General features: G+C 40.0%; 2 protein-coding genes and 1 non-coding gene across 3 annotated transcripts in view; 2 read left to right on the forward strand and 1 right to left on the reverse strand.

Annotated features, from left to right (window-relative positions):
- Window positions 1-14,082, forward strand: part of LOC134679257 (laminin subunit alpha) — a 103,653-nt gene extending 89,571 nt beyond the window's left edge. Inside the window, exons 62-69 of the mRNA XM_063538146.1 lie at window positions 1,038-1,264; window positions 4,257-4,370; window positions 5,333-5,494; window positions 6,981-7,153; window positions 7,567-7,803; window positions 8,496-8,657; window positions 9,350-9,584; window positions 13,816-14,082. Coding sequence (XP_063394216.1) covers window positions 1,038-1,264; window positions 4,257-4,370; window positions 5,333-5,494; window positions 6,981-7,153; window positions 7,567-7,803; window positions 8,496-8,657; window positions 9,350-9,584; window positions 13,816-14,078 — 1,573 coding nt within the window. The 3' untranslated portion in view covers window positions 14,079-14,082. The remainder of the gene's footprint in view (window positions 1-1,037; window positions 1,265-4,256; window positions 4,371-5,332; window positions 5,495-6,980; window positions 7,154-7,566; window positions 7,804-8,495; window positions 8,658-9,349; window positions 9,585-13,815) is intronic.
- On the reverse strand, window positions 10,841-10,912 carry Trnam-cau (transfer RNA methionine (anticodon CAU)). Its single transcript has one exon. It is a non-coding gene; the product is annotated as a tRNA-Met (tRNA).
- Window positions 14,083-17,462: 3,380 nt separating the features above from the next.
- The window catches only part of LOC134679273 (protein lava lamp-like), a 39,549-nt gene continuing 30,122 nt past the window's right edge, over window positions 17,463-26,889 (forward strand). Inside the window, exons 1-8 of the mRNA XM_063538167.1 lie at window positions 17,463-17,538; window positions 18,105-18,188; window positions 18,867-18,956; window positions 20,262-20,274; window positions 21,955-22,058; window positions 23,306-23,528; window positions 24,731-24,837; window positions 26,010-26,095. Coding sequence (XP_063394237.1) covers window positions 17,533-17,538; window positions 18,105-18,188; window positions 18,867-18,956; window positions 20,262-20,274; window positions 21,955-22,058; window positions 23,306-23,528; window positions 24,731-24,837; window positions 26,010-26,095 — 713 coding nt within the window. The 5' untranslated portion in view covers window positions 17,463-17,532. The remainder of the gene's footprint in view (window positions 17,539-18,104; window positions 18,189-18,866; window positions 18,957-20,261; window positions 20,275-21,954; window positions 22,059-23,305; window positions 23,529-24,730; window positions 24,838-26,009; window positions 26,096-26,889) is intronic.

Below are 26,889 nucleotides of genomic sequence, written 5' to 3' on the forward strand. Positions count from 1 at the left end.
AGACTCACTGGACACGTCGCAGATTTACAACGACTCTCAGTGGCACGTGGTGACAGTGAGTCATGGCGCCGCGCTCCGTATGAGAGTCGACGACTAGGATCACTACAGGTAACTAATAAACTGGTAGTCGTAAGCCCACTTGCACTATTCCACTAACCCGGGGTTAACCGGTAAACTAGTCCTAATGAGTCCTCGAGACACACTGGACACGTCGCAGACATACAACGACTCTCAGTGGCACGTGGTGACTGTGAGTCATGGCGCCCCGCTCCGTATGAGAGTCGACGACTATATGATCACTACAGGTAAGTAACTAATAAACTGGTAGTCGTAGGCCCATTTGCACTATTCCACTAACCCGGGGTTAACCGGTAAACTAGTCCTCATGAGTCCTCGAGACACACTGGACACGTCGCAGACATACAACGACTCTCAGTGGCACGTGGTGACAGTGAGTCATGGCGCCGCGCTCCGTATGCGAGTCGACGACTATGATCACTACAGGTAAGTAACTAATAAACTGGTAGTCGTAGGCCCACTTGCACTATTTCTGCACTTGCTCTATCATCTGTGAAAATTTCAACTGTCTATCACGGTTCGTGAGATACAACCTGGTGACAGACGTACTAACGGACGGCCGGTTTTACCCTTTGGGTACGGAACCCTAAAAAAGGCTTCTAGACATGAGCTAACCCTAATCGCAACACTTAGTTGGCCATCGTTGGACCTTGTCTTCGAAATAAGGTTCAGTACTAATTAAAAGTTTAGACCTCAAATAAAACTTGTAAGGTAAACGTACTGGTGCTCGACGCGGTCCCAGTAAATGCCATCTTGAAACTTAAGTCATTATCAATAGAGGTGACAGCAAGGTGTCAATCTATGGTAGCTTTCCATTTCTAACCGCAGCTGCACTACCGGTACTGAACGCGTCGCTGTCATTGTCAATTTCCATAGTAAAATGAACAGTAATGCAGCTGTCGTTGGAAATGGACTGTCACCTTTAGCATGTCGAGCACTAATACCACCTTATGTTTCAGCTCCGACTCAGCACCAGAGCCACTCAACATCCTAGACGGTGTCCTTCTCCTAGGCGGCACCAACAGCTACGTGGCCACCTACAAGGCGGCAACCAAGACCGCCTTCCGTGGTTGCATAGCCGACGCCACTATCAACGGACGAGTGCTGAATCTGCTCGAGCCTGCGAGTAAAAGAGGGGCTACGTTTGGACGTTGTGGGGACACTATCAGTGGATTCACGTCGTCAGGTTAGTTAATGGACTTGACGATTGCTTTTTAGAGTATGAACCGCACACAATTTGCTGGTAGGTTAACTGGCAGAGAACGCTTTACTCGTGCAACAGTAAGTAATACGTGTTACGGGACAATTGTACTAAGGTACATAGAAAACATTACAGACTTAAAGGGAAAAGTTGGGAAGAAGATCATTCGTCTGTTTTTGTCATTCGTCTGTCTTTATCATTCGTCTGTCAGAAAATCGATGTTATTCTGCATTCATGACAATCGATTTATGATTTTTGGCGTGTGTCGGTGGTGTCGGTGTCTTTGAATCGGTTAGCATTTCCATTTCCCATCACTGAATTGCGGCTGTGACGTCACAGTAGGTGGTAAAAAGTCGGCACGCTTGGTTTCAATACAAATCGTGATATTTGCTTCATCTATGTTTTATTTAATTCTGTGGAAAACATTTATTTATTTATTTATTTAAACTTTATTGCACAAAACATAAAAATAATGTACAAATGGCGAACTTAATGCCTAATGGCATTCTCTACCAGTCAACCATCGGGCCAAACAGAGACATGTAAAAATGGTGCAAGGAGAACAGGGGCATTTATTAGAACATTGAAAAACAACTGAGCAACGAACAACTAATAATTCTGATAAACTACATATAGAATACACAAATAAATATACTAGAATATATATAATTAATATACTACTACATATTTCATACATACTCATAATATATAATATATAATGATGGACACTACTCGAACTCTTGTTTCAGCAGATACTTATGTAGCAACCGCTTGAAAGCTAACTTGCTCGGGGCTTGTCTAATATTGAGAGGGAGTGAATTCCAGAGACGACTCGCCTGGACAGCAAAGGAGTTAGTCGTAAACCCAGTGCGGTGAGCAGGAATTGAGAGTTTGAGAACACGAGATGTACGCAGCTCACAGCCGGGACGAGGAGTATCAAACAGGAACTTATTCTTTAGGTATCCAGGAGCAGAAGGCTCAAACAAGATTGAAAATAGAGTACAAAGTATTCGAAGCGATCTACGGCGACGGATGGAGAGCCAATTGAGCTGGCGACGGTAATAGGAAACACGATCGTATTTACGCAGGCCAAAGATAAATCGTATGCCGTTGTTGAGGAGACGTTCAAGTTTATTAAGGGACTCTTGAGTGGCATTCGTTGTACACACATCGCCATAATCAATAATTGGCAAAATTAACGCCTGCACCAACATCTTCTTTGTATTTACTGGGAGAAAATTCTTAAATTTATACAAAGTCCTTAGTGTGCCTAAGACCTTACGACTCACATCAGCTACCTGGCTGCTCCAGGAAAGGGTAGAATCAAAAATTAATCCTAAATTCTTAGCCTTAGTGCACACGGGAATGACAGACTCATCAAACAGGATTGGTGCGATAGCGACTGTACTAAGCTTTGAGATTTGGCGCTGGCTCCCCAGAATTACGGCTTGACACTTGGATGGATTAACACTAACACCAAAACTGCCAGACCATTCAGCGATGTGTTCTAGATCAGCGTTTAGCAAAGAAATGGCAGAATTGATATCATTCACATCAGCTTGAGCATACAGCTGTAGGTCGTCCGCATACAAATGGTAAGAGCTACGAATATTGGTGGTAATCAAATTAATAAATACGGAAAACAAAAAGGGCGAAAGAATACCACCTTGAGGAACACCGGTGTTCAGTGCACACCAGTCAGATAGTGAGCGGCTAGCACGGACTGCCTGGACACGATCCGATAAATATGAGGAGAACCACTTTGTCGCCTCTACAGATACCCGCAAGTGAGTCAGAGTAGCGAGGAGTAGGTCATGGTCAACCACATTGAAGGCGTTCGAGAAGTCTATAAGCACCAGCACCGTGACCTTGGATGCTTCCATCCCAAGCCGAATGTCCTCGGTAACTTTAAGAAGAGCAGTGGTGGTGCTGTGACCGGATCGGAAACCAGACTGAAGTGGTGACAGAAGATTGTTTCGGTGTATGAATTGTGAAATTTGTTTATGGGCCGCAGCCTCGAGAATTTTGGATAGAAATGGAAGAATAGAGATCGGCCGAAAATGATTGAGAGAACTGGGGTTATTAACTTTAGGAAGAGGAATAACAAAGGCCTTACGCCAACAAGAAGGAAAAACCCCAGTACATAAGGATGTATTAATGATGTGTGAAAGTACCGGCAGTATTTCATCAAGAATGTGGATGACCATGACTCGACTCACATTGTCATGCCCTACAGCCTTAGATTTAATTGACAGAATAATTTTGCGGATCTCTTCAAGAGAGACAGGACTAAAGGTAAATGGGTCGATATCAGGAGAAGAGAGAGAGGTCCATAAAACATCCATAACTCAAGAACAAATGAGTCGCTTGACTTCAAACTCAGGTAAATCCATCTGTCAGATTAAGCGATTTTGGTATTAAGAAAAGGTAATAGGGTAGATATTTGCTGAGAGGGTCGAATGGATTTACCCGAGTTTGAAGTTAAGCGACACAAATATTCGTAACAAACTCAAACAACGACCCTTATCAAAAATACCCGTTACCCCTGGATCAACGTTAGTATAGTTGGTAGGTTTCTAATAGAGCCAGATGGCTAATCCTATTGTCTATTGTTAAGTAAAACCGCACGTGCTACTTACCTGCAAAAAAGGGTCTTAATTATTTTATTTGGCAGCTGAGCGCGTGCTAGTCCAACCCTCAAAAAACCAGTGTAGATTGTTACAATCTACAAAACAAAGGCGCGTTACCAGAGAAGGTCTACAGTAGACCCTCTCTGATAACGCGCCTTTGTTACGCATCTCGATGACACATTTTAGACTGGTTCTGTAGCGTTCGACTCGCCGGCACTCGGTAACCGAAGTACTTTTTGTGCAGGTGGTTGTGAGACGTGGCACGAGCGGTTTTACTTAACAATAGGATTAGCCGTCGAGTCTATTAGAAACCTACGAACTATACTTTAATAAGCATTTTGTTGTAGAAACGACGTGGGAGGAACACAGAGTGGAGCCGAGCAGCCACGTGCTGCCGACGGTACCTCCCCCCGCACCCGACAATCCGTTCCAGGGTGAAGTGGAGACCCAGCCACCACCAGGTATTTTACTTGTTTATATTGCGTATTATTCTCTACTTTTTAAATTAGTCTAACTCCGTAGTGAATTTGGCAACACCCGCTGCACACATCATATTTTCTTTAAAATTTCCCTCCGCCGCGTACGGTCTACATAAGTACGTTGTCGGGATTGTATTATTAATAGGCATGTGTCGTTCACGAGTGAGTGATTTAAATGAACTGTGTCATTTGACTGTAGGTATGAGTACACCTACTAATCATACCAGTCAAATGACACTCTTCAGCTCGCAGCAGATTCAACTCACTTAGAACTCATCTATCTCAGTGTTCCTTGCTCGCTCTTTCCCACTCATAATTTGAATGAGCCGGCCGAGCGTGACGAGCGAGTGAGACGATGCGGTCGTATCGCGTGATTCGCCATCTTGGTCGCACTTATGTCATCTGATTGATTGACATCTCTCTCTACTCACTCGTGAACAAGCTTACAGATTTACTGAGCAAAATGAACGAAATGAGTGATATATCACCGCGAGCGAAAGATTATGAATCAATCTTTTCAACTTAGTGAAGCGTTTTGGGCATCTCTAATTACTAATCTTTGTTTTTTTTTCGATCGGTCTGGCCCAGTGGGTAGTGACCCTGCCTGCGAAGCCGATGGTCCTGGGTTCGAATCCCAGTAAGGGCATTTATTTGTATGATGATACAGATATTTGTTCCAGAGTCATGGGTGTTTTCTATGTATTTAAGTATTTATATATTATATATGGACGGTGTTTAGCAAAAATGAGTCATCCCACATCCATTTTACAATAAAATGTCATCTTTAAGCATACATTTTTAGAGTTCACATCTTATTGAATAATTAATGTGGGTTGACACAATATAAAATATCGTCTGAGTACCCACAACACAAGCCTTCTTGAGCTTACTGTGGGACTTAGTCAATCTGTGTAAGAATGTCCTATAATATTTATTTATTTCAGCCCGGGTGGAACCAGTCACCCGACCGCCTGTCACCCAGGCACCAGCGCCTTCGACCTTGCGGCCGACGACGCCGCGACCGGCGCCGCAGCCCCAGCCAGGCTGCGCGTTGGCCCACGACAGACATTACACTATTGGAGACCCCACTGAGGGCTACAGGTTTGGTAAGTTAAAAAAAAAACCTGGCAAGTGCGAGTCGGACTCGCGCACGAAGGGTTCCGTACCATAATGCAAAAAACGGCAAAAAAAACGGTCACCCATCCAAGTAATACTGACCCCGCCCGACGTTGCTTAACTTCGGTCAAAAATCTCGTTTGTTGTATGGGAGCCCCACTTAAATCTTTATTTTATTCTGTTTTTAGTATTTCTTGTTATAACGGCAACAGAAATACATTATTTGTGAAAATTTCAACTGTCTAGCTATCACGGCTCGTGAGATACAGCCTAGTGACAGACGGACGGACGGACAGTGGAGTCTTAGTAATAGGGTCCCGTTTTTACCCTTTGGGTACGGAACCCTAATAATTAAAGACAAATCACAAAAGTGGTTTTCTAAGCTCCACGAAGACATTGCGATCTCACCGCCGGCCTCTCATCTGCTTTCAGATGCGCTAGTATGTACGTTTGTACGTAGTAACGTCTAGCCCACCGTACAAGAAAAAACAAAGTTTTGTACGGAACACTAAAAATGTCAGGCTTTGTTATTAGGTAGACATTAGAGTTGATTTTGCTTTGGTTTAATATCAAACGAAACAAAGCAAAAGCAACTCTGTTTCATTTAATAATGATTCAAATTTCATATGAGGTAATATGTACTAATATTAGGACATTGAACCCCAAGAGGGTATAGGTATACAATGCCTTACTTCAATCAAAGGGTATAGATTAGAGATGCCCCGAATAGTGAATTTGGCCGAATACCGAATACCTAATATTCGGCACCTCTTTCGGCCGAATACCGAATATTCGGCATGACATGCGAACCTTTTGAGTAACAATTATTAGGTTTAAAGAAATTTATTACTCATAAGAATATTACAATTCACTTACATGAGTTAAACATACTTATACTAAGAATTTATTATGAAAACTTTTCGCCAACAAAGCACAACGTTATCTAAGATATACTTTTATGTTGAACAGAATTAATGAATGTAGTTATTGACAATCAAATCAGACCCATGATAAAAATAAAATATTTTGTAATCAACAAATGTTCAAAAACGTGCCTTCGTATTTAACTACTTTCCAAGAATACGTTTTACATATGAAATATACCTATTTTTTTGGTTATTTTTTTGAGTAGTTTTTCGTTTTAGGTAGGTGCAACAGACATTCGGTATTTGGCCGAATAGTAGACAACATTCGGCCGAATACCGAATATTCGGCAAAGTGGCGGAATAGGCCGAATACCGAATAGTTGCCGAATATTCGTGGCATCTCTAGTATAGATACAGTTGGCCGTTTAAAGAAAAGATACACGTGAAAATAATCTTGTACAAAATAATTAAACTGAGCTGAAAAAGTCGGTAAGCGAGCAGCTTGGCCTCCGACGTTGTAGCTGAGAATGAAACCGGGATTAGCTACCATCTACATTCAGTTCTGATCATTAAGGAAAGAGGAGATTAATGGAAATTTGTTTATCATCAGGTACTCGTGAGGACAGCCGCATTGAGTACGCCAAGCTGCCTGGCCGGCAGTCAGATGAGCTGGATCTTATGGTGACCTTGAGGACCTTCGACAAGCATGGCGGTATCATCTTCTACGCTACAACCGAGAGAGCTCCGGACCAGTTCTTGGCTATTTACATGAAAGATGCTCAAGTAAGTTATGCGAAAAAAATACGCAAAATACGCGTCAGTAGACATAAGAGAGTAAACTTGCGTTTTAAGATCTTGTGCATCCAATATTCACATCCCTTTCCAAATTCTATGACATCTAAACTATAGTTGGTCAAACCAATTTGTCAGTCAGTAAGAACCAGGAAAACTATAGTCATTCTTTTCTTTTGGGTGTTAGTACAGTCGCCATCAGACTCGGAGCGGCCAAGGTGTTCACACAATATCTGAACACGCACTCTAGCGCCTTGACAATAGAGGCGTGTTCAGATATTTGTGAACACCTTGGCCGCTTCGATATATCTGATGGCGACTGTACTAGTATAAGACAAAGATAGTATGATTCTGTCTGTTTATGATTGAAATGAGACAGTCCTTTGACAAACTTTGTTTTCCAGATACACTTCACCTTCAACTGCGGCGGTGACACCGCCACCATCGTCTCCCCCGACACCTACAGCGGCACAGACTGGCACACGGTCACCGTCAGCCGCACCAGCGGTCATGGGAAACTTACCGTCGATAACCAGATGGTCGGGGAAGCGAGTGTTAGCTGTGACAATCCGGTGCCTTTGGCCGCGCCGTACTATTACGGAGGGTTGAAGAGCGCTGAGATTGCGAAAACACATCTCGAAGTGAGTATTGAAGACCCTTAGAAGTTTATGGTACAGATTGAACTGGCTTTGGTCATGGCAAGATGGTTAATAACTAGATGATTGGAGAAGCGAGTGTCAGCTGCAATAATCCGGATCCATTAAGGATCTCCATAACTCCTAGTCATATGCTGTCCTCATCCTGAAGAGTACTGACAGCGCAAAGACTTAAGTAACTAATGGTGCCTGAATAAATATAATTTTAATTCTATACTATAATACCATAATAATAGAGATTATAATGTCAGGCATCGACCCGTTATGTGGCCGATTTTAGTTCACATCTAAGAGAACCGTCTTAGATCCTTATTACATCAGCATCAAATCTAATGTTTAATTGGACTGTGTTATTCCATAACACAGTCCAATTTGTCTTTGGTTTTTATTTGTAGTTTCTTTGTATTGTATTTTTTTTGTAGTTTCACAGTGCCTTGGGTTTACTGTAATGCTGCGTTACTTATTAGACTAATAAAATAAAAATAAATAATCATCATAACGATCTTTTCGGTGGAGTAATTACCAATCTTTTCTTTCTTGTACCAGTTAATTTTCTCATACAACGTATTGTTTTTTATTTAGCTGAGATATGTAACTTTAGGCTTTCCTGCCTTCTAGCTCTTTAAGTGAGGCCTATGGATATATCCATATTAATAAGTCAACTCTTCTATTACCAGGACTTCTACCAACCCTTCAAGGGCTGCCTCAAAGGGCTCATCATGAACGGGCAGTACGTGACCGAGGTGCTGCGGAGAGTCAACGCCCTGCGCTGCACGGATAATATAGAAGATGGTATTTACTTCGGGCCTTCGACGAATACCACTAGCAATTACTTGAAGGTAAGTTGTTCCTTTTTTTAATGTTTCATTTTATACCTGCAGCTAGATATATAGGTATATACAGGGTGATTCAGGAGACGTGACCAGGACTAACACTGCGCATTTTGTAAATTATACACAACTGTTTCGTGTCAGTATTAGTGAGATTAACGTTAATTTTCTACTCGTGTTGAAAAAAAATTAATAAATTTATTTACGACATGCATGGTCACCCTAAAATTAGAATACTAAACTACCGATATTCTGTGTCAAATTGAATGTCATCACTGTCATCACGGTCTGGTTACTTTTGAAAACTCGTATCTCACTCAAGTTTGACAGTTTATTTTCTTCGTAATCAAAATGCTGTCATTACGGTTAAAGAGGTTTTATGTTTATTAATTAGGTCTTGAAGGGTAACCATGATTGTAGAGAGTTAAATTTGCCCTCACCAAAAAGTTAAAAAAGGAAAAAGTGTCGTTGTTTCACCTAAATACGACGGTGATCGATCAATTATCAGTTACTGAGTGTGCAGAATTAGTCCTGCTCACGTCTCATGAATCACCCTGTATATATATTATATATATAGTTGAAAAATGAGATATCCAGTTATACTTAAAAGTCTAGGTGGAAATCTTGATCTCACGCGCTTAAAATTGTCGTCAAATAACAATATGTTAAGTTAAATTTCAACCGATTTTTTCCACCATCAGCTCCAAGAATCCAACTTCCGCGTGGGCATCAGTCTGTCCATCTCGATGGAGATCAAGCCCCGCAACACCACGGGGCTGCTGCTGGCCGTCCACGGGAAGAAGGACTATCTGGTGCTGGAACTGCTGGAGCATGAGGTGGTGGTTAACGTGGAGAACGGGAAGGGGGAGTTCCATGCGAGCTACAAGCTCGCCGAGCCCACCTCGCTGTGCGACGGGAACTGGCACAAGATACAAGGTGCATACTTGGCTACACGATGGGCCAACGCCAGCCACTCCAAGGGACGCAGCCATGCGGGAGAATGAGATAGCAATATCACTCCCTCTAACGCATAAATGCGTGCCTTGGAGTGGCCGGCGTTGGCCTATCGTGTAGAGGAGCCATAAAACATATGTAACTCTGCGTCGTATAGTTCCTATACACTATGGGCCAACGCCAGCCACTCCAAGGGACGCAGCCATGCGGGAGAATGAGATAGCAATATCACTCCTTCTAATGCATAAATGCGTCCTTTGGAGTGGCCGGCGTTGGCCTATCGTGTAGAGGAGCCATAAAACACAACTCTGCGTCGTACGTAAGCGGACAACTCGCGAACGCGACGCGGCGCGGCGCGGCGGGCCCAAGGCGTTCGCGTTCGCAACGAGATCGCCCCCGTAGGACACTTCTATAGGTATCAAAGGATTGATTCACCCCGCGCCGCATCGCTTCGCTTCGCGTTCGCGTGTTGTTTGCATACGTAGTACGATGCGTAAGGTGGTGGTACTAGTGCTCGACATGCCAATAGATGACACCCTGCTGTCACCTCTATTGACAATTACTTAAATTTCAAGATGACATGTATTGGGTTCGCGTCGAACACCAGTACCACCACCTTATACACTCAAGAGCTATAAAAATGGGTCACCAAGTATGAAAATTTCTTTTAAAAGTGACCTTAATTCATTTGTCATAATCATAATGTAACATCATGAGGATTGGGGTAAGTTTTAACATAGATAATGTCATTGACACTGGAGAGCAACCGAAACGGGTCACCTAATATGAAAATTTTCATAAACAGTTACCTTTTCTCGTTGATCTTCAGTGTAATATTGTGACAAAACCAGATTAAGCTGAAATACACTCAAAAACAAAGAAAATAGGTCAAATTTATAAAAAATACCGGGACACACAAAAACAAATATTTTTATCAATTCATTCACAAAGAAAACCATTTTTGTAGTACGTATTTACTTGACTTATGTACAATATTCAAAAAATAATATCCGGGAGACCGAGCTTTGTTCGGAAACCATATACTCAAAACTGCGCGTTTGCCCAGAGATAAGACCTACCTAGATCGATTTATCGCCCCCGAAAACACCGATATAGCAAATTTCATCGAAATCATTACATCCGTTTCTGAGATCCCCAAAATAATGCTCATTTAAAGGTTATAGATTAGATATAGATTAATAAAAAAAAGTGACCAAAAAATAAAAGCAAAAAGTTAATAGCAGAGCGTGGTTTCGATCCACGGACCTCTGGGTTATGGGCCCAGCACGCTTCCACTGCGCCACTCTGCTCTACGAGTAAATGGGCGAAATTGTCGACCGTCTTCTAACAAAGGGTTTGGAATGGAATATAGATGACGTCATAGCAGTGTCGGGTTGTGCAATGTACAGTCCTTTGCAATAATACAAGTATCATGTTACGCAATTTTTTTTTTGTTTTTGTATTTTTTTCTAATTCATAAGGTTTTTATCGTGTAATGTAGGTATGTGTGTGTTGAAGAAATGTAAAAATATTAATTAAGCGCCTATTATTATACCTTATGTTCGATATTATTTAGTGTGAATTTAAATGTACGTATAAGTATATTATGTAAACTAGGTATTTACTTAATTAAATTAAATTATAATCTTACAATATTAAAACCAAAGTAATAATTTAGTGTGAAATTTATTTTAGTATGCTTTATTATGTTATTATTAACCCTTAAAACGTTTCTGTCACTTTTTTAGTACAGGTACTAAATGTGGCGCCAAGTTTAAACACTAAGTGCAGGCTAGAAAAGGAAGTACGTTATAGAAAGTGCGAGAATTGTGCTTTTTTTCCTAGTTTAAGAAAATATCAGACAAAATTCGGATTATGCGCAGGCGGCAGTTGAAATTTGAAATTCGCTGAATTTGCGACGGCGTGTGTTCCTGAGGTCATAGAATATAAAGTTAGTAGCCAAATTGTTTTCTTTGTGTTGATATTATTACTAGATGAGTTTAACATTGTTATTCTATATAAAGCTCATTAAATCATAGATTAATTCTAAGTCAAAAATTGCGAAATATTTCTTGTCCCATTTTTGTGACATTGTCGATAGTACTGGTAACAAGGTACCATTTAGCACGTACTAAAAAACGGACAGTGCCGACTTGTGCGGAGACAAGATTGTGACAGAAAACGGACATTGCCATACTTAGGGTACATGCTTTTTTTTCATTTATCGTCATTTTATAGGCTATTGTTGCATTGGGGTTATGTTATACATAAGTATATGTATATATTTATTTATGTTTTAGTTTCAGGTGGTTCCACCATCCGACTCAGAAGAGTGAGATAGCAAAAAAAAACGACGATGACGAAATTTTACTAGAGACAGATTGTACATCTGCCTTGCCCCAATCTGACTCTTTTTCAACCAGGTCACTCACGAGGATGTCAAATATGATGGACAAATATATGTTCATTTACGAACACGCGTGCTTTTATTCTTATTGTCATGCTATTAAAGTTTAGTGGGCCTCATTGTGAATGGCACTATCTGTATTTAAATGTAATTTCGAAGTCTAACGTAGTCATTGTGGGAAAAAAGTTGTTCATAATATTCGACCTGATGACCTAACCACGACCTGTCCTCTAGTACTCCATCCACAAAACTTAATTCCTCGCCATTAAACGCAGAACTCGCTTCAGTATCCAAATTATTGGCATTTCTTGAAATGTCCTACGGTTAGAACCTAATTCAAGTCGATGATGAAGATGCTACAATTCCTGAGGCCTGTAAAATATAATCTCTACAAATTTCAGAAGAGTAAATAGCTAATTTCTCTAGTCTAGAATAGAATCTAGTCTTTCATATGTCGGGCAGACGAAGCAAAGCATTTCTACTCGTGTACAAGAACATATGACATAGCTGATGTCAAGCACCGCCAACTAAAGTCTGCGGTCTGGGAGCATGAGGAGCCATATATTCCCAGAATGTTGCCAGAGGCCATTGAGACTGAAAAATATCTAAACTTTTACAGGAACTACAGCTATTCTTTACCACCAGCTTAGGTTCCAGATACTCCGGGTAATAAAAAAACAAGCAATACATAGAACTGTGAGACCATAGTGATAAATGGCGTGGTCATTTACGTAAAGTAATGTTACTTACAATAATTGTAATGTGTAACTATCTTTATGAGCCTATTTTGCATGTATACGTAGCTTTATAATGTATATTTTTTGTTTATTATATCTGTACGTGGGTCGTTTTATATATAAACACTAGAAGTAAATATAGTATTATTATATTTCTCATTACTTTTTCTTCTTTATAATATAATTAAAAAAAAAATTCCAAACATTCACTAGTGTGTTATTGAAATAATTATAAATTTTCTTGCCCTGTAATTCTTTAATATTTTTTATTTTGTGAAACTGTATAACGGCATTGTCCATTTTTTAGGACAACCTTGAGAGCAATCAATCTATAAGGTTCGTGGCAATGTCCGTTTTAACGGACGTCCTGAAAACCCTACTTTCAGAACGCTTTTAATTTTTTTTTCTTAAATTTAGTATTTTTTTACTCATTACTATCCCCAAAAACATTCCACGAAATAGGTGGATACATTATTTCATGTCTTGCCATGTTAAGGGTTAAAGCTATGTGACTTTGTAGTGAATTACCTACCTACTTGTATTTATATCTAATTAACTATGATAAAAAGTAAAAAGTAATCAACATAAGATTCATAACTTGGCTCTTATTTTTAGTTTGTTTAAGTGAAATTTGATAAATTTTCCAATGCTCAAATGAGCTAAAATTTAGCTTAGGGTAAAATAGTTTAGGTTAAATTTAGTTTAGGTTAGGTTAGGTTTAGGTTAAAATTTACCTACTTAATACGTTCGTAATCTCAATGACAATGTAATATTATCACAGAATAACGGTACAGAAGATTCACTCTCTAACAAAACGCGTCTGTTACGATTAAGACAGATATGGCCGCTAGGTGGCGACAGCGCCACGCGCGGCTTATGGCTAGCCACCAAAATTGGTGTGGGACGGATGTACTTGTAGCTACCTGTTGCAAAGCGACGAAATCTCGGAGTGAGCCACGCCTGTTATGAGATAAAATGACTCAATATCATTGCGCAATAGATGCGATAACTGTTAAAAAAAAATATTTTACAAAAATAACCGGAATTAACAAAATCCTTTTCTTTTCAGTGGCTAAAGCCCGTCACGTGGTCTCCGTAGGCGTCGACAACCATTTCGGCGACGCCGGCCTCGGTACCGGCCCCTCCACCGACACCCGCTCGGCCCTCTACATAGGAGGCCACGAGAAGGCCGTCGCGAGGGTCCGCGGTGTGAGATCTAAGCGCGGCTTCACCGGGTGTATAAGGAATATACAGATTCGGGAGCAACCGATATCTATACCGCTATCGGCGGCGCATAGGGACACGCATGTTGGGGCTTGTCCAGTTGACTAAAGACCTTTATGGCACCTCTACACGATGGGCCAACGCCGGCCACTCCATGGGACGCAGACGCAGCTATGCGGTAGAATGAGATAGCAATATCACTTGCTCCCTCTAACGCATAAATGCGTCCCTTGGAGTGGCCGTCGTTGTTCCATCGTATAGAGGAGCCATTACACGATCGAAGTAAGAATTGATTCAAATCTTCTTTAATATGTATCTCCAATTTATACGATTTTACAGAAATCGACATGACTCGAATATTAATACGTTTACCTACTCAAATACAAAAAAGCCATATTAATATGATTTACCTAAAGTAGATAATATTGAATACATTTCTAGACTTTTTTTTTATTAAATATACATATATTTTTATTTTCACTCCATTTTAAAACTTGACCCGTGGAAAAAAATCTTACTTCGAATTATATCTTTACTTTATTCGAATCTCTTCTATATAGTAGGTATGTATCAAATATGAATATTTTATGTATTTAAACAGTGAACGATATGGCACATAATAATTATATTCAAAACCAAAGCAGTGACAATTTGAAGATCAATAATTAAAAATTAAATGTAATTTATAAAATAGTACCTGTATTGTGTGGTACTCAGATATTTGTGAGCACCTTGGCCGCTCCGATATATATGATGGCGACTGTACAATAATACTCATGAAAAACATAAAATTGTACCTATATTATTTAAAAATTCGGTAATAATTCGTTGTTTATTGTGAGCCAGCAATTTACTTTTTCTCGAATTACGTCAATATTTTCAATGCTACAAATTTTTTATGTTTTTTTATCTGGATAATAGTGATTTGCAGTGGCAAATCCAGTATAGAGTTAGACTAAGATAAGTCTGCAACGATTTTGATAGCATACGCAGTGCAAATGTTACTTGCAAACTTCTATGAAATTGTGACGTAGGTACTTAAAAAAAAACACTCCCATTGCGTATGCTATCAAAATCTTTGCAGACATAACTTGGCCTCTGTCTATTTCTTACCTGTTTATAATTATTACTTATGTATTAATATAAGTTTATGTATTAGCGAAATATATCTGCCTCCATCACCAAATCAATAGAAATAAATAGAACCAAAACTAAGTGTTGTTTCGTTTTCTATTTCTTCTACCCTTTTAATGGTAACATAACATTTCTAACCGCAGCTGGACTACCGGTACTGAACGCGTCGCTGTCATTGTCAACTTCCATAGTAAAATGAACAGTAATGTAGCTGTCGTTGGAAATGGACTGTCACCTTAACGCCAAACAATAATGTTTCAGATTTCAATAGGTACCTATTTACAAAAAACCGTATCCCCAACACTCACTTTTTTTGCTTTTACCTACTCAGAATCGTTCTCGGCGGATCGTCGGGCTTAAATTAAATTTGACACTTTACAAATACCGTATAGTGGGGTAACTGAGGACAGGAGGGGTAACATTAGACAAAGGAAACATTCCTCAGTTAAGTATATGAACGGGTCTGACAGCAGTGTACTACAATTAACAATTTTAGAATTAGGATTTAAACCAAATTTTGGGTATTTTTTTAACTAAGTAGATAATTTAGTTCAGAGTCAAAAAAATTCTATTAAAGTTATTCGTCTGTCCCAATCTACTCCACTTGGCAGTAATGCTAAATTAAAGAGGCTAAAGCAAGTAAGGTGATGCCTATAGTAAAAGCGTGTAAAACAAAAACTAATAAAAAAGTACTGCAACAAAGTATTTAAAGAAAGTATTTATAAATATGAACATTTCACCTTTGATAATACTGCTGACTGTACTCTTTACCGAATCCAAGAATCGTAAAGCGAGTGCCATCTATCGCTCACACATTGCAGCACTAGCTGGCTCAAAGGGTATACGGACAAACCACCCTAATTCACATTCTAGTACACCTTTATCGCAAAAGAGGGCGTTAAAAAATATTTTTTACAAAATAAGGGTTTGTAGCGCACTGCGCAAATATGACGCCAAAGAGAAAGAGCGCGGCGCGCTCATTCTTTCTTCCGTGATAACCACTATGATGACGTCTATGTTACACTAGCTACCCGCCCCAGCTGCACACGGGTTACACAAAACCTTAACAAAATATTTTTTGGTGAATATCCTTTCAACAGAGAATAACTGTAGCTGCCCTAATATTTCACCCGCCAGTAAGGTAAAGTATCTAGGCATAATTGTTAATGACACTCTATCTTTTAGACCGCATATTGAAGCGTTGAGTGGTAAAATTCGTAAACTGATATTTGTTTTCAAAAGACTTCGTACCATTGCAGACCTAAAGTTAATTACCCAAATCTATTATGCTCTATGCCAGTCATTAATAACATACTGCATTACGTCATGGGGAGGAGCAGCCAAAACACACCTGTTAATGGCTGAAAGAGCTCAACGAGCTATTTTAAAGGTCTCTTTCTTTCGACCCTATCAATACCCGACTGACCTATTATATAAATCCTGTAAAGTCTTAACTGTTAGACAATTGTTCATATTAAACACAGTCTTAAAACAGCACAAAGTACTTCCTTACAGCATGCAAATTACTAACAAGAGGCGAAAGGATCTAGTTTGTAGCCAATTGACTGACACAAAACATGCGTTTTCAAATAACTTCTTTATGTATCTAGCTCCACGACTATACAATAAACTAAACGCAGATTGCTGTATTTACCACTTAAGTTTGGGTGAATGTAAGAAGGTTGTACAAAAAGCCTTGGAAAGTAAATCGTATGACGACACAGAAAAATTACTAACGAACCCTAAATAAGTAAATAATTATTAAGTTCCTTCTCGTTTACTGATGCACTAAGCGGAAATCATGTTTTTGCTAAGTTGCTTTATTTTGTTATTAGCATAAATCACGTATTTAAGTCTTAAACTGTAATATATGTAACATACGCCACAAACCTAGATTAGTCATTACTCATTATTGCCATGTAATTAATTTTAGAATTATAGGTATGGTTTGTTTTTATAGTAAGCACATAATCATTATTTAGCCATATTTCTAGAATGTAAACATATCAAACTGATACCTACCTAAATGAACACAAATTTAACTCATAAGTTTGCCATTATGTTAGTTATTATTTATTTAAGTAGTTTTATTTTTTCAACCTGAGATACAGGATTTTCCTAGTTCAGGTAGAAGTCATTAAAAAGCCTTACTTGATAAGATATTATTAACCTAATGTTAAATGTATAACTATGTTTTCTGAATAAAAATTTTATTTATTTATTTATTTATTTTAACATACAGACAGACGCGGCGGTGGAGTGATGACGTCAAATTAAACCTACTTGTAAAATAAACCTACAAAATTTAAATAAGTAAAACCTCAAATGTTTAAATTATATTATTGACAGGTCTCTTGTCAGTTGACATTTTAGTATTTGATATTACGCAATTTTGCAATTTCTTTGCATTCTTACAAGATTTACAGGAATGAAGGTAAGTAAGTACTATCAGCGTCAAATCATCTTCATTATACTTTTGTGACTATCTAAAGATGATTTTGTTCCGTGTGAGTAACAGTACATGTAGGTATAAACCATTTCCATAATGTTCTCCAGCTAGGTACAGTCAGCAGCAGAAGTTGCTAAGCGGGTGAGGTGTTCAAAATTACCTTGACACGCACTTTTTCTCTTAACAATTTTTTTAACTTTTTTACCATTTTTACCGATCGGTCGCAATGCATGATTTGTGTATCCATCCTTCCAAATTCCAGCTATCTATATAGCACTAACGATCACGCAGCAAAGCCTCAGACAGACAGACAGACATGGCGAAACTATAAAAGGGTTTCTGTGACTACGAAACTCTAAAAAGATGCACCCAATTTGGGATTTTATTGCCATAGTCTAACCATATTCTGGCTAATCATAAACCATAACCATAACCGCGGAAACTGGCGCATACTCCACCGACAAGAGCCATACTCCTAAATTATGATGATGATGATGAACCATATTCTGAGCTAAGATAAGAATGCATCATAATGAAAGAGCCGTTTACAGAAAGTGTGTGCCACAGCCAGCGACCCCGCCGTTCCTTCTCCCCGCGTTCCAGTAACTGACCGTACTGCCTCGGAGACTAAACTAGTAAGTACTGGCACAGAGTAATAGTACCAGGTACAGAAAACTCACTCTCTAACAAACCGCGTCTGTTACGATCAGGACAGATATGGCCGCTAGGTGGCGACAGCGCCACGCGCGGCTGATGGCTAGCCACCAAAATTGCTGTGGAACGGATGTACTTTTAGCAAAGCGACGAAATCGCGGAGTGAACCACGCCTGGTACTGGCTGCAACGTACCTAGCTGATCAAGGGTATACTTTATCTCGTTGCTGTAAGGTTCACTTTAGGGTAATTCCACGTAATTAGGGACATGATGAGGCAATATATGTATATATTATATTTATGCGTTAGAGGGAGCAAGTGGACATTGCTATCTCATTCTAACGCATGGCTGCGTCCCTTGGAGTGGCCGGCAGTGGCCCATTGTATACAGCTAGGGGCCTTTAGGGGAAATAGTGCAAATGCCAACTCCCTACCCGGTGTTGCTCGAAGGTTTCATATCAACGGGGTTGGCCGGTGGAAGTTTTTAGCAGATGGCGCCATCATAGCTTGCCCTGTCAATCCCTAGAATTGTGTCAATTTTTTGTTTTTTTAATACCCTGGATGCAAGCTCTTTAAGCCAAATCTCATAGAAAAAGGGGCAAGCTATGATGGCGCCATCTATGCAAACCATTGACAGTTGCCAACCCCATTGTGTTACAGGCTCGGCCATCGAGTGTGACTGTGAAGCGCGCAGGAGCAACGAAGGGTGCCAAGGATGGCGGCGAGCAACGACCTCGTAAAGGATATAAGGTTTGATTCATACATTTTGGTCTATTTCAAAATAAAAGCCAGGCATGACAGACGGACAGACTCATAAAAGTTTTAGAGGTTTTTTTATCTGACGCGCTTCCTCTCCGACGCAGGCGGCAGGGTCGAAGGCGAAGAGCATACGCTCGCCTCGAGCCCTAGTGCGGCCAGCGGGTACCGAACCCGCATAGCACGGCCCCACACACGTCGTAGGGGTAGGGATCAGGCGTTTCTGATCCCCCCCTGTAGTGTGAGGGTGCCCTGGCGATAAGCCGGGGCTGCCGGAGGGCGCCGTGGTGGAATGACATTACGATCCCTGTGCGCCCTCACGAACGGCAAAGAGGGTGAAACGCTGGAGTGGGTTTAGTGGGTAGGGCCAAATTCTCCCCCCCTCTCGCCAAGAGAGGGACACGGAGCGGCGAGTCTCACACACCGTGCGTAAATGCATTCCCACTCCGAAAAAAAAAGGTATTTATAATTTTTTTGTCGTTTTCAATAAAGAAGGAAGTTTGAGAAAATTTTGCTAATTAACAATTGCCTAAATTGTTGAAAAAATAACTTAATTACTTAATAAATTTCTACAAGTTTAGTATTACATGTGTTGACATGTTTGAAATACACCAAATTTAAAAAAAAATCAATTAATATTTAATACCTTTAAAATTATATTTAATGTTACGTAATCGATTTTTCACGCCGCGCGCGTTTCTTGAAAACGAGGCGCGGAGGGCTGTGTTCAGCGTTGAATAAAGAGTTTAAATAATGGAGATACAGTTCTGCAAGTATGGAATGTTTGATTGGAAATATCCTCCTCTTTTATAATATTAATTTTGGTTTCTTAAATATTAATACTTTTTGAGATATTGGGGAAATAAAAAATAACTACTTTTTCCTTCCTTTTTTGTTTATAACTTTTGATATTTTTTGTGTGCTAATACACGCTTCGAATACATTTTTCTAGACATCATGAAGAACCTAATGAGGTATCACACGTATTTTTAGGAGTAGTATCTTTATTTTTCAAGGTTTTCAGGATCTCGAACAGACTACCAGTGCACCCTACATAAGTGACGCGGCCTTGGATACTTTGGATAGTACCGGAATTATCTAAGAGGCATCGCATATTGTTAATGATTACCTACTTCGCCGTTTCTAAATTCAAGAGATACGTTTATTAAAATACCTTTCTTCTACAAGAGAGTCTCAAATCTTGGATGTAAACTCTTGCCCCAGCCGATAGAAGTCGGAGTTAATATTTTATTGGTTTAAATTATTTTATAAAAGTAACGCAATATTTTCTTGTTCCAGAACCAATCTCCACGTGAGTATCTCCAGTAAAAAAATTGCATGCAATATTAAGCAAGATGCCCATCACTCGTCTAGTGAGCTCTGTGAGGTTGAAATAAGTTAAGAGATTTAAACTAGTTTTATTTTGGGATTCTGTGAATTGACAACATTGTTTGTTAGTATTTTATTATGTTTTTTAGGGTTCCGTACCCAAAGAGTAAAACGGGACCCTATTACTAAGACTTCGCTGTCCGTCCGTCCGTCCGTCCGTCCGTCCGTCCGTCCGTCTGTCACCAGGCTGTATCTCACGAACCGTGATAGCTAGACAGTTGAAATTTTCACAGATGATGTATTTATGTTGCCGCTATAACAACAAATACTAAAAACAGAATAAAATAAAGATTTTAGTGGGGCTCCCATACAGCAAACGTGATTTTTGACCAAAGTCAGTACTTGGATGGGTGACCGTTTTCTTTTAGCATTTTTTTTTTTTGCTTTATGGTACGGAACCCTTCGTGCGCGAGTCCGACTCGCACTTGCCCGGTTTTTTCAATTGCCACAACTTCAGTCTTTTTGACATTTATTTTTAGGCCAAATCTTTGACATAAATCATCAAGACTCGATGTAAGCTGTTGTAGAGCACCTGGAGATTACAGATTTTTTTTTTGATATGATGTTTTACTGTCCACCACCTGGGGCCAGTTACAGTTTAGGGTGTGAGTGGGGTCAGTGCCGCGGCGCTGCCAAGAAAGAAAGGAGAGAGAAAGAGATAGTATAGAAGTGAAAGATTATAGAATTGAGAATAGAAGAGAGTAGTATACAATTTTTACAGATGCACATCAACTCCCTATGCTACGTCAGTCATCTGATGGCTCCTCTACACGATGGGCCAACGCAGGCAAATCCAAGGGACGCATTTATGCTTTAGAGGGAGCAAGTAATATTGCTATCTCATTCTACCACATGGCTGCGTCCCTTGGAGTGGCCGGCGTTGGCCCATCGTGTAGAGGAGCCATGAGAGCGCACCAGCGACGCTCTCAGCGGTAGAAAGCAGTCGTTGTGGCCAAAAAGATGGCTAGGAGATGATGACACATATATATACACCGTGTTTTTTTTTGTTTTCCGTTAATTTCAAGGGTGCATTCCTGAGCTTAAATCAAGTAACTTTCTTCGACACCGATATTCTAATTAACTCCATTTCGGAGATAATAAATAATTTATTTTTTTCCTATAAGGCCTCTACAAGCGTGTACACTTGCCTTAGGGCCGGTTTACATATTGATTAGTGTTTAGAATGAGTTCATACATTTGCTACTAAACTTAAGTACAATCTCGGTCGATCGATGTTCGAAATGACATTGATATGTCACAGATTTCAATTGTTACGTTGAGTTAAATGTAATGCCCGTGTTACAACAACGCTATATGCTACATTTAATTACTTTTTAAAATTATTTTTTTGTTTTAAAAAAAGCAAAAGAAAATATTTTTTTTTTAAATTAACTATGCCATTTAGTTCTCTTAAACGTTCTTAATCATACCCCTAAGTTAACGGAATTCAATAAAAACACGGTGTATAACACTTTAAACTCTCGCGTTTTGTGTACATATTTAATTACACAAACGTGTCAACCGCGATATTATTTACCTTGGTTAAATTCCGACGTCCGTTCCGATGATGATGATTTTTTATCATTTCGATTGCGTTTTCTAGAATCTTCTGGCGACGCTGAGCCGAATGCAGCTTGGCGCACGGAGATGCGACGCGGCACACGCGCGCTCAGGGATGTGAAGAACCATCTTGCAGATCTACACCAGGTTTCCATTAGAGATGCACCAGATATCCGGTTACTATCCGGTATCCGGACTATCCGGCCATTATTTTACTATCCGGCCGGATACCAGATAGTGGTTTACTATCCGGCCGGATACCGGATAGTAACATTGTTTGATGATTTCGGAGTTAACAAATTGGATTTAAGAAACTGACACAGTCATAATCATACTTGTTTATTATTTTAAAACAATTTAATCATTCCACTGACTTGCACGCGCACTCTTTTCGAACCTTGAAATGTGTCCGCGAGAACGTTCACTAGGAAACAGGTCAAACCTGTAGAATGCGCACCTGAAAAACCGAAATGTAGGTATAGTTCCGCTGGCCGAATATTCGGCGGCCGGATACCGGATATTCGACCGATGATCTGGCCGGATATCCGGTATCCGGTATCCGGCCAAACAACTATCCGTTGCATCTCTAGTTTCCATCTTCTATTGTCAGCTGAGCAATAGGACTGTTATCATTTACAATTGGATGCTGCAGGCATCAGCCAGCTACTGTCTAGCTGTCCTTCTTAGGACAATATAAAATTACCACTTTTAGTGGCAACAAGAACTGCTCTAATCTTGTCAGAGCAACCTGACGGTTGGTCTGTTTATCGCAGAGTTATCAGTCGAAATATTCTTATACTGTGTAATACTGTTATTTTCAGAACAACTTCTAAGTTTTATTGATGCATACGACTTAAATCAATGTGGACCTACAGATATTATGTGGTGCATAATTGTTTTCCATCGTATTTTCTCGGAAACGTTCGTATTTGTCATGCTACTTCAGTCAACCTCAGTACTTTTTAGGATTCTGTACCAAAAAGGTGTACCGTACCGAGATTGAAATAGCGAGACACGTTCGTACGTTTCCGTGAAATACGATGGAAAATAATTCTGCACTACATCATTTTGTATTTAGAGTAGTGAAATAAAAACTGAAATTTTCTTGCCATTTATATACAGGGTGTGTCCGACCATGGGGCTTTAAATCCAGAGCTCGATTCTATTCGCTAAACTGAGCTACTTTTATTATGGCACCAACCCCGAAAACCCGAAAAAAAATTTCACCGTCTCATACATTTTGGCTGATCAGATGTCGACGTTTTCTATGCAAAAGCCAAACATTTTTCCCCGATTTTAGGGTTGATCCCATAGTAAAAGTAGCTCAGTTTAGCGAGTAAAATCAAGCCCTGGATTTAAAGCCCGATGGTCAGACACAGACTGTACTTCCACAGAAAGCTATATCAGGCACTTGGGGCGCCGAAGAAGTACGTGCAGCGACAGCGCGGGCCACACAACTCTTGCGCGAAGCCGAAAGACTTCAAAGAAGGGCCGCTGAGCTTCAGAATAGCAATGAACTGTCTAGGAGCCCTGATCGAGTGTCTAGAAGTCCTAATCGTCCAGATCCTGATGGACGCCGGCATTGCCCGGAAGGCTATCAACCAGGAGATGCTTATGGTACCTATGTGACTTTGCAAACTTATATTATACCTATACTCCGTTACAAAAAAGCTATATTCAAAATTTCTATGGATGTACCTTTCAAAATAGTCGCGTTTTTAGTGAAGAATATGGTTAGAAAGACCATTAGATTAAATAGGTAATATTAATTTGGCTCTTCTTTTGTATACTGTACATGCTCTACACGGGATTATTATGCGATTTAGAGTTTCTGCTAAATTTGAAATTCTATAGCGTATGTATTTAACAACCAATTTATAGCTAGGACCGTAAATGGCGCAACAATCGCGGAGCGAGATAGTACATGGATTTACCAAAAGTATTAGGTATTTGACTAAAGAAATGATGACTTGAGAAGACGACTGTGGTTGAGGCGACTTAACCCTAGTCTCAACACTAGCATCAACTAGCATGACGACAAAGGCTTCATAAAAAAGCCAAACTGGATCACTAAACTCTCCTGATCAAGAAGAAGCAGCCCTGATCATGTATCTAAGGAGACCTAATAGGGTTGTAAACATGTCGGCGGCCGATCGTAAGATCAGGCATATCGTGAAATTCCTAGGCATATCGTGCAACATGAAAATCTTTGACTCGTCGACGGAGCCCCGCTACGAGGGGCTCCTATTTCTGGGCAGTTTGCCCTTCGGGCATCTGAAGCAACCTCACGAACCTATCCTGCCTATATATTGATTTAATGTGACTATTGTCAAAACATTACACAGGAAGATTATGATCTGCCTGATTTTACGATCGGCCACCGACAGACACACGTTTAATTGTATAAATAAATCTAGTTCAATGGATAGAAAATGAGCAATTTATCACAATAAATTGGAAACTTCAATTTTATAGTAGGGGAATAATAAAATAATACAAGACCTCAAAGTTTAAAACATTTTTTTTTTCAACGTCCTAATAGGTAAAAAATAATGGTACCATTCGATTACTTACATTTTATTTAAAAAAATATTGTGACGTCGCGATGTATTGCCCATCTGACCATTTGACCATCATTTGTGACTTTTGTATTGCCTAAAGACAATGGATCCTATATAGACATTTGATCTTCAAAACAAAATTCATAAAAAAATTGTCAAAATAATTACCCTATTGCGTAAAGAAGTCCTACATAAGATGTAATAATATTTGTTTTGCCTATTTGATAATAGTAATGATACAAAAACATGTGTCTGCAGAACCGCCGTTAGTCCACGAGCTGCGTATGGTCCCTCCAAGCTCTCTGCTGGCCTCAGCGATGCAGCGTCCGGCATCTTACGGCCCCGGCTCTTTGAGGAGCAAGTCTGTATGTTCCTTTTATAGTTTATACAGCCCAAGAACCTTTTAGAGACCCCCCGCACTAGCGTTGGCGTTTAGTCTCCATGGCTGCTGGTCGACGCAACGTTGACGCAACTGCGCAGCGACATTTTCCATAGCGCTGACTAGACGCCAACGCTCAAAAAAAATAAACTTCGGAAAATCCACTATAAGGTCAATGTGACGAAGACGGGCCTATACACTTGTGAATTGAGAATTGAGAACACTGTCATAGGCCAAGAACTCTCGCATTTGTGAACGTAGTACTTCACTGGACATGTGTCGTTCATGAGTGAGTGATTTAAATGAACTATATCTTTTGATTGAACTCACTCTTTAACTCACGCGATGATTTAACTCGCTCAGTAACTCAGTCGCTCAGTGTTCCTTGTTCGATCTTTCCCGCTCATGATTCGAATGAGCCGGCCGAGCGTGACGAGCGAATGAGACGATGGGAATAGGTTTGGGAGCGGTTCGGAAGAATTCGGAGGGTGTCGGGAAAACATAGCGGGATTGTATCGCGTGATTTGCCATCTTGGCCGCGAGCGAAAGATGTGAATCAATCTTTTCAACTCATTGTCAGTGAAGCGTTTTGCGCATCTCTATACTTCACTCAGACACAGAAAGAAATAGCTTCTCTCCTTCTTTTCTATCTACCTACAATATGTGGAGTATGCTGTGTAATTGTGTATAAGTTTTAGAAAGCAAGAGTTAGAAGAGGCGGAAGAGCTTGATTGATCTTACCATTGACGTATAATATCTGAGGACGGGCTAATGGGGCACTAAAAATGGTACTAGTTCAGCGGTATTTCTCACGAATTCCAGCCAATCGTGCATTCTAACGCAACTACTCGTAGTTGCGACCAATAGCGCGGGTAATGCGAACTCGTCAACCAATCGCGCGCGTGATGCGAACTCATCAACCAATTGCGTTGTAGCGGTGTCACACCGCTGTACTGGGCTCTGTCATGCCTCATTATTATTGCCCGTAAAGCCAGAGGGCCTACCGCGAACCACGGCCGACGTGTTGTCTACCTGTCACACTTACTCGTACGTACGAATTTACAAGTGCGACAGAGAGGCAAAACGTCGAACGTGGTTCGCGGTAGGCCCTCAGTCCCTAGATATCTATGTCAATGGATCTTACATTATTATACACAGGAGCTGGAGCTCTCGCGCCGCCTCAGTGAGAGTCTGGATATGCAGGAGAGATTGGCTGCTGACAATGCAGACCTTGACGTCAAAAGGTCAGTAGAAGCAATACAGATGTAGTGCATAATTATTTTCCATCGTATTTTCACGGAAGCATAAGAAACAAATCTTGCTAATTAAAACAGTCTCGGTACAAAAAGTACTGAGGTTGACTGAAGCAGCTTGACAAATAGTTACGACCGTTTCCGAGGAAATACGATGGAAAACATTTGAGTACTACATCTGTAGTTATAATCATGTCATGACACTGGGGTCTCGTAATGTTTGATCCAGACCAAACCCTGTTAATATTCATTGAAATTACTTATGGGTTGGCAAAACCTATCAACCGTATGGAACCCTAATATTACTAATAGCTGGTGCTATTAATAAGTATGAAATAAATAAAAAAAACTCTAAAGTACCCTACACCAACCGCCCACAGCTTCGCCTACCTATAAGTATCACATAGTAGATAGTATTATTCCGTGGCCTATACATTATTTTATTATTATTATTTTTTGAGAAAACTCATTAATTGTAAAATAAGTGTTATAAAATGAATACAAAACTAACATTAATTACAACTAAAAACTAAAGCTAAAAAATTAAAAATACCTATCAAAATTTTGCGCCCTTGGTAAGGTGCCCAACACGCAGGCAGCGTTCCCGCGCTGGATTTGCTATGGCCAATCTTTGCGCGAGAAAGCTGCCCGCGCGAGGGTCACCTAGGCGTTTGCTGAACTCCTTGAGCATTATTAAAATTATACTTTAAAACTTATACCAAATCCTAAATATTGAATTAAATAACCCCCATGATACAATTCATTGTGGGTTTATGATTTGATCT

Source organism: Cydia fagiglandana, chromosome Z (genome assembly GCF_963556715.1).
Source record: "Cydia fagiglandana chromosome Z, ilCydFagi1.1, whole genome shotgun sequence".
NCBI classification, from domain to species: domain Eukaryota; kingdom Metazoa; phylum Arthropoda; class Insecta; order Lepidoptera; family Tortricidae; genus Cydia; species Cydia fagiglandana.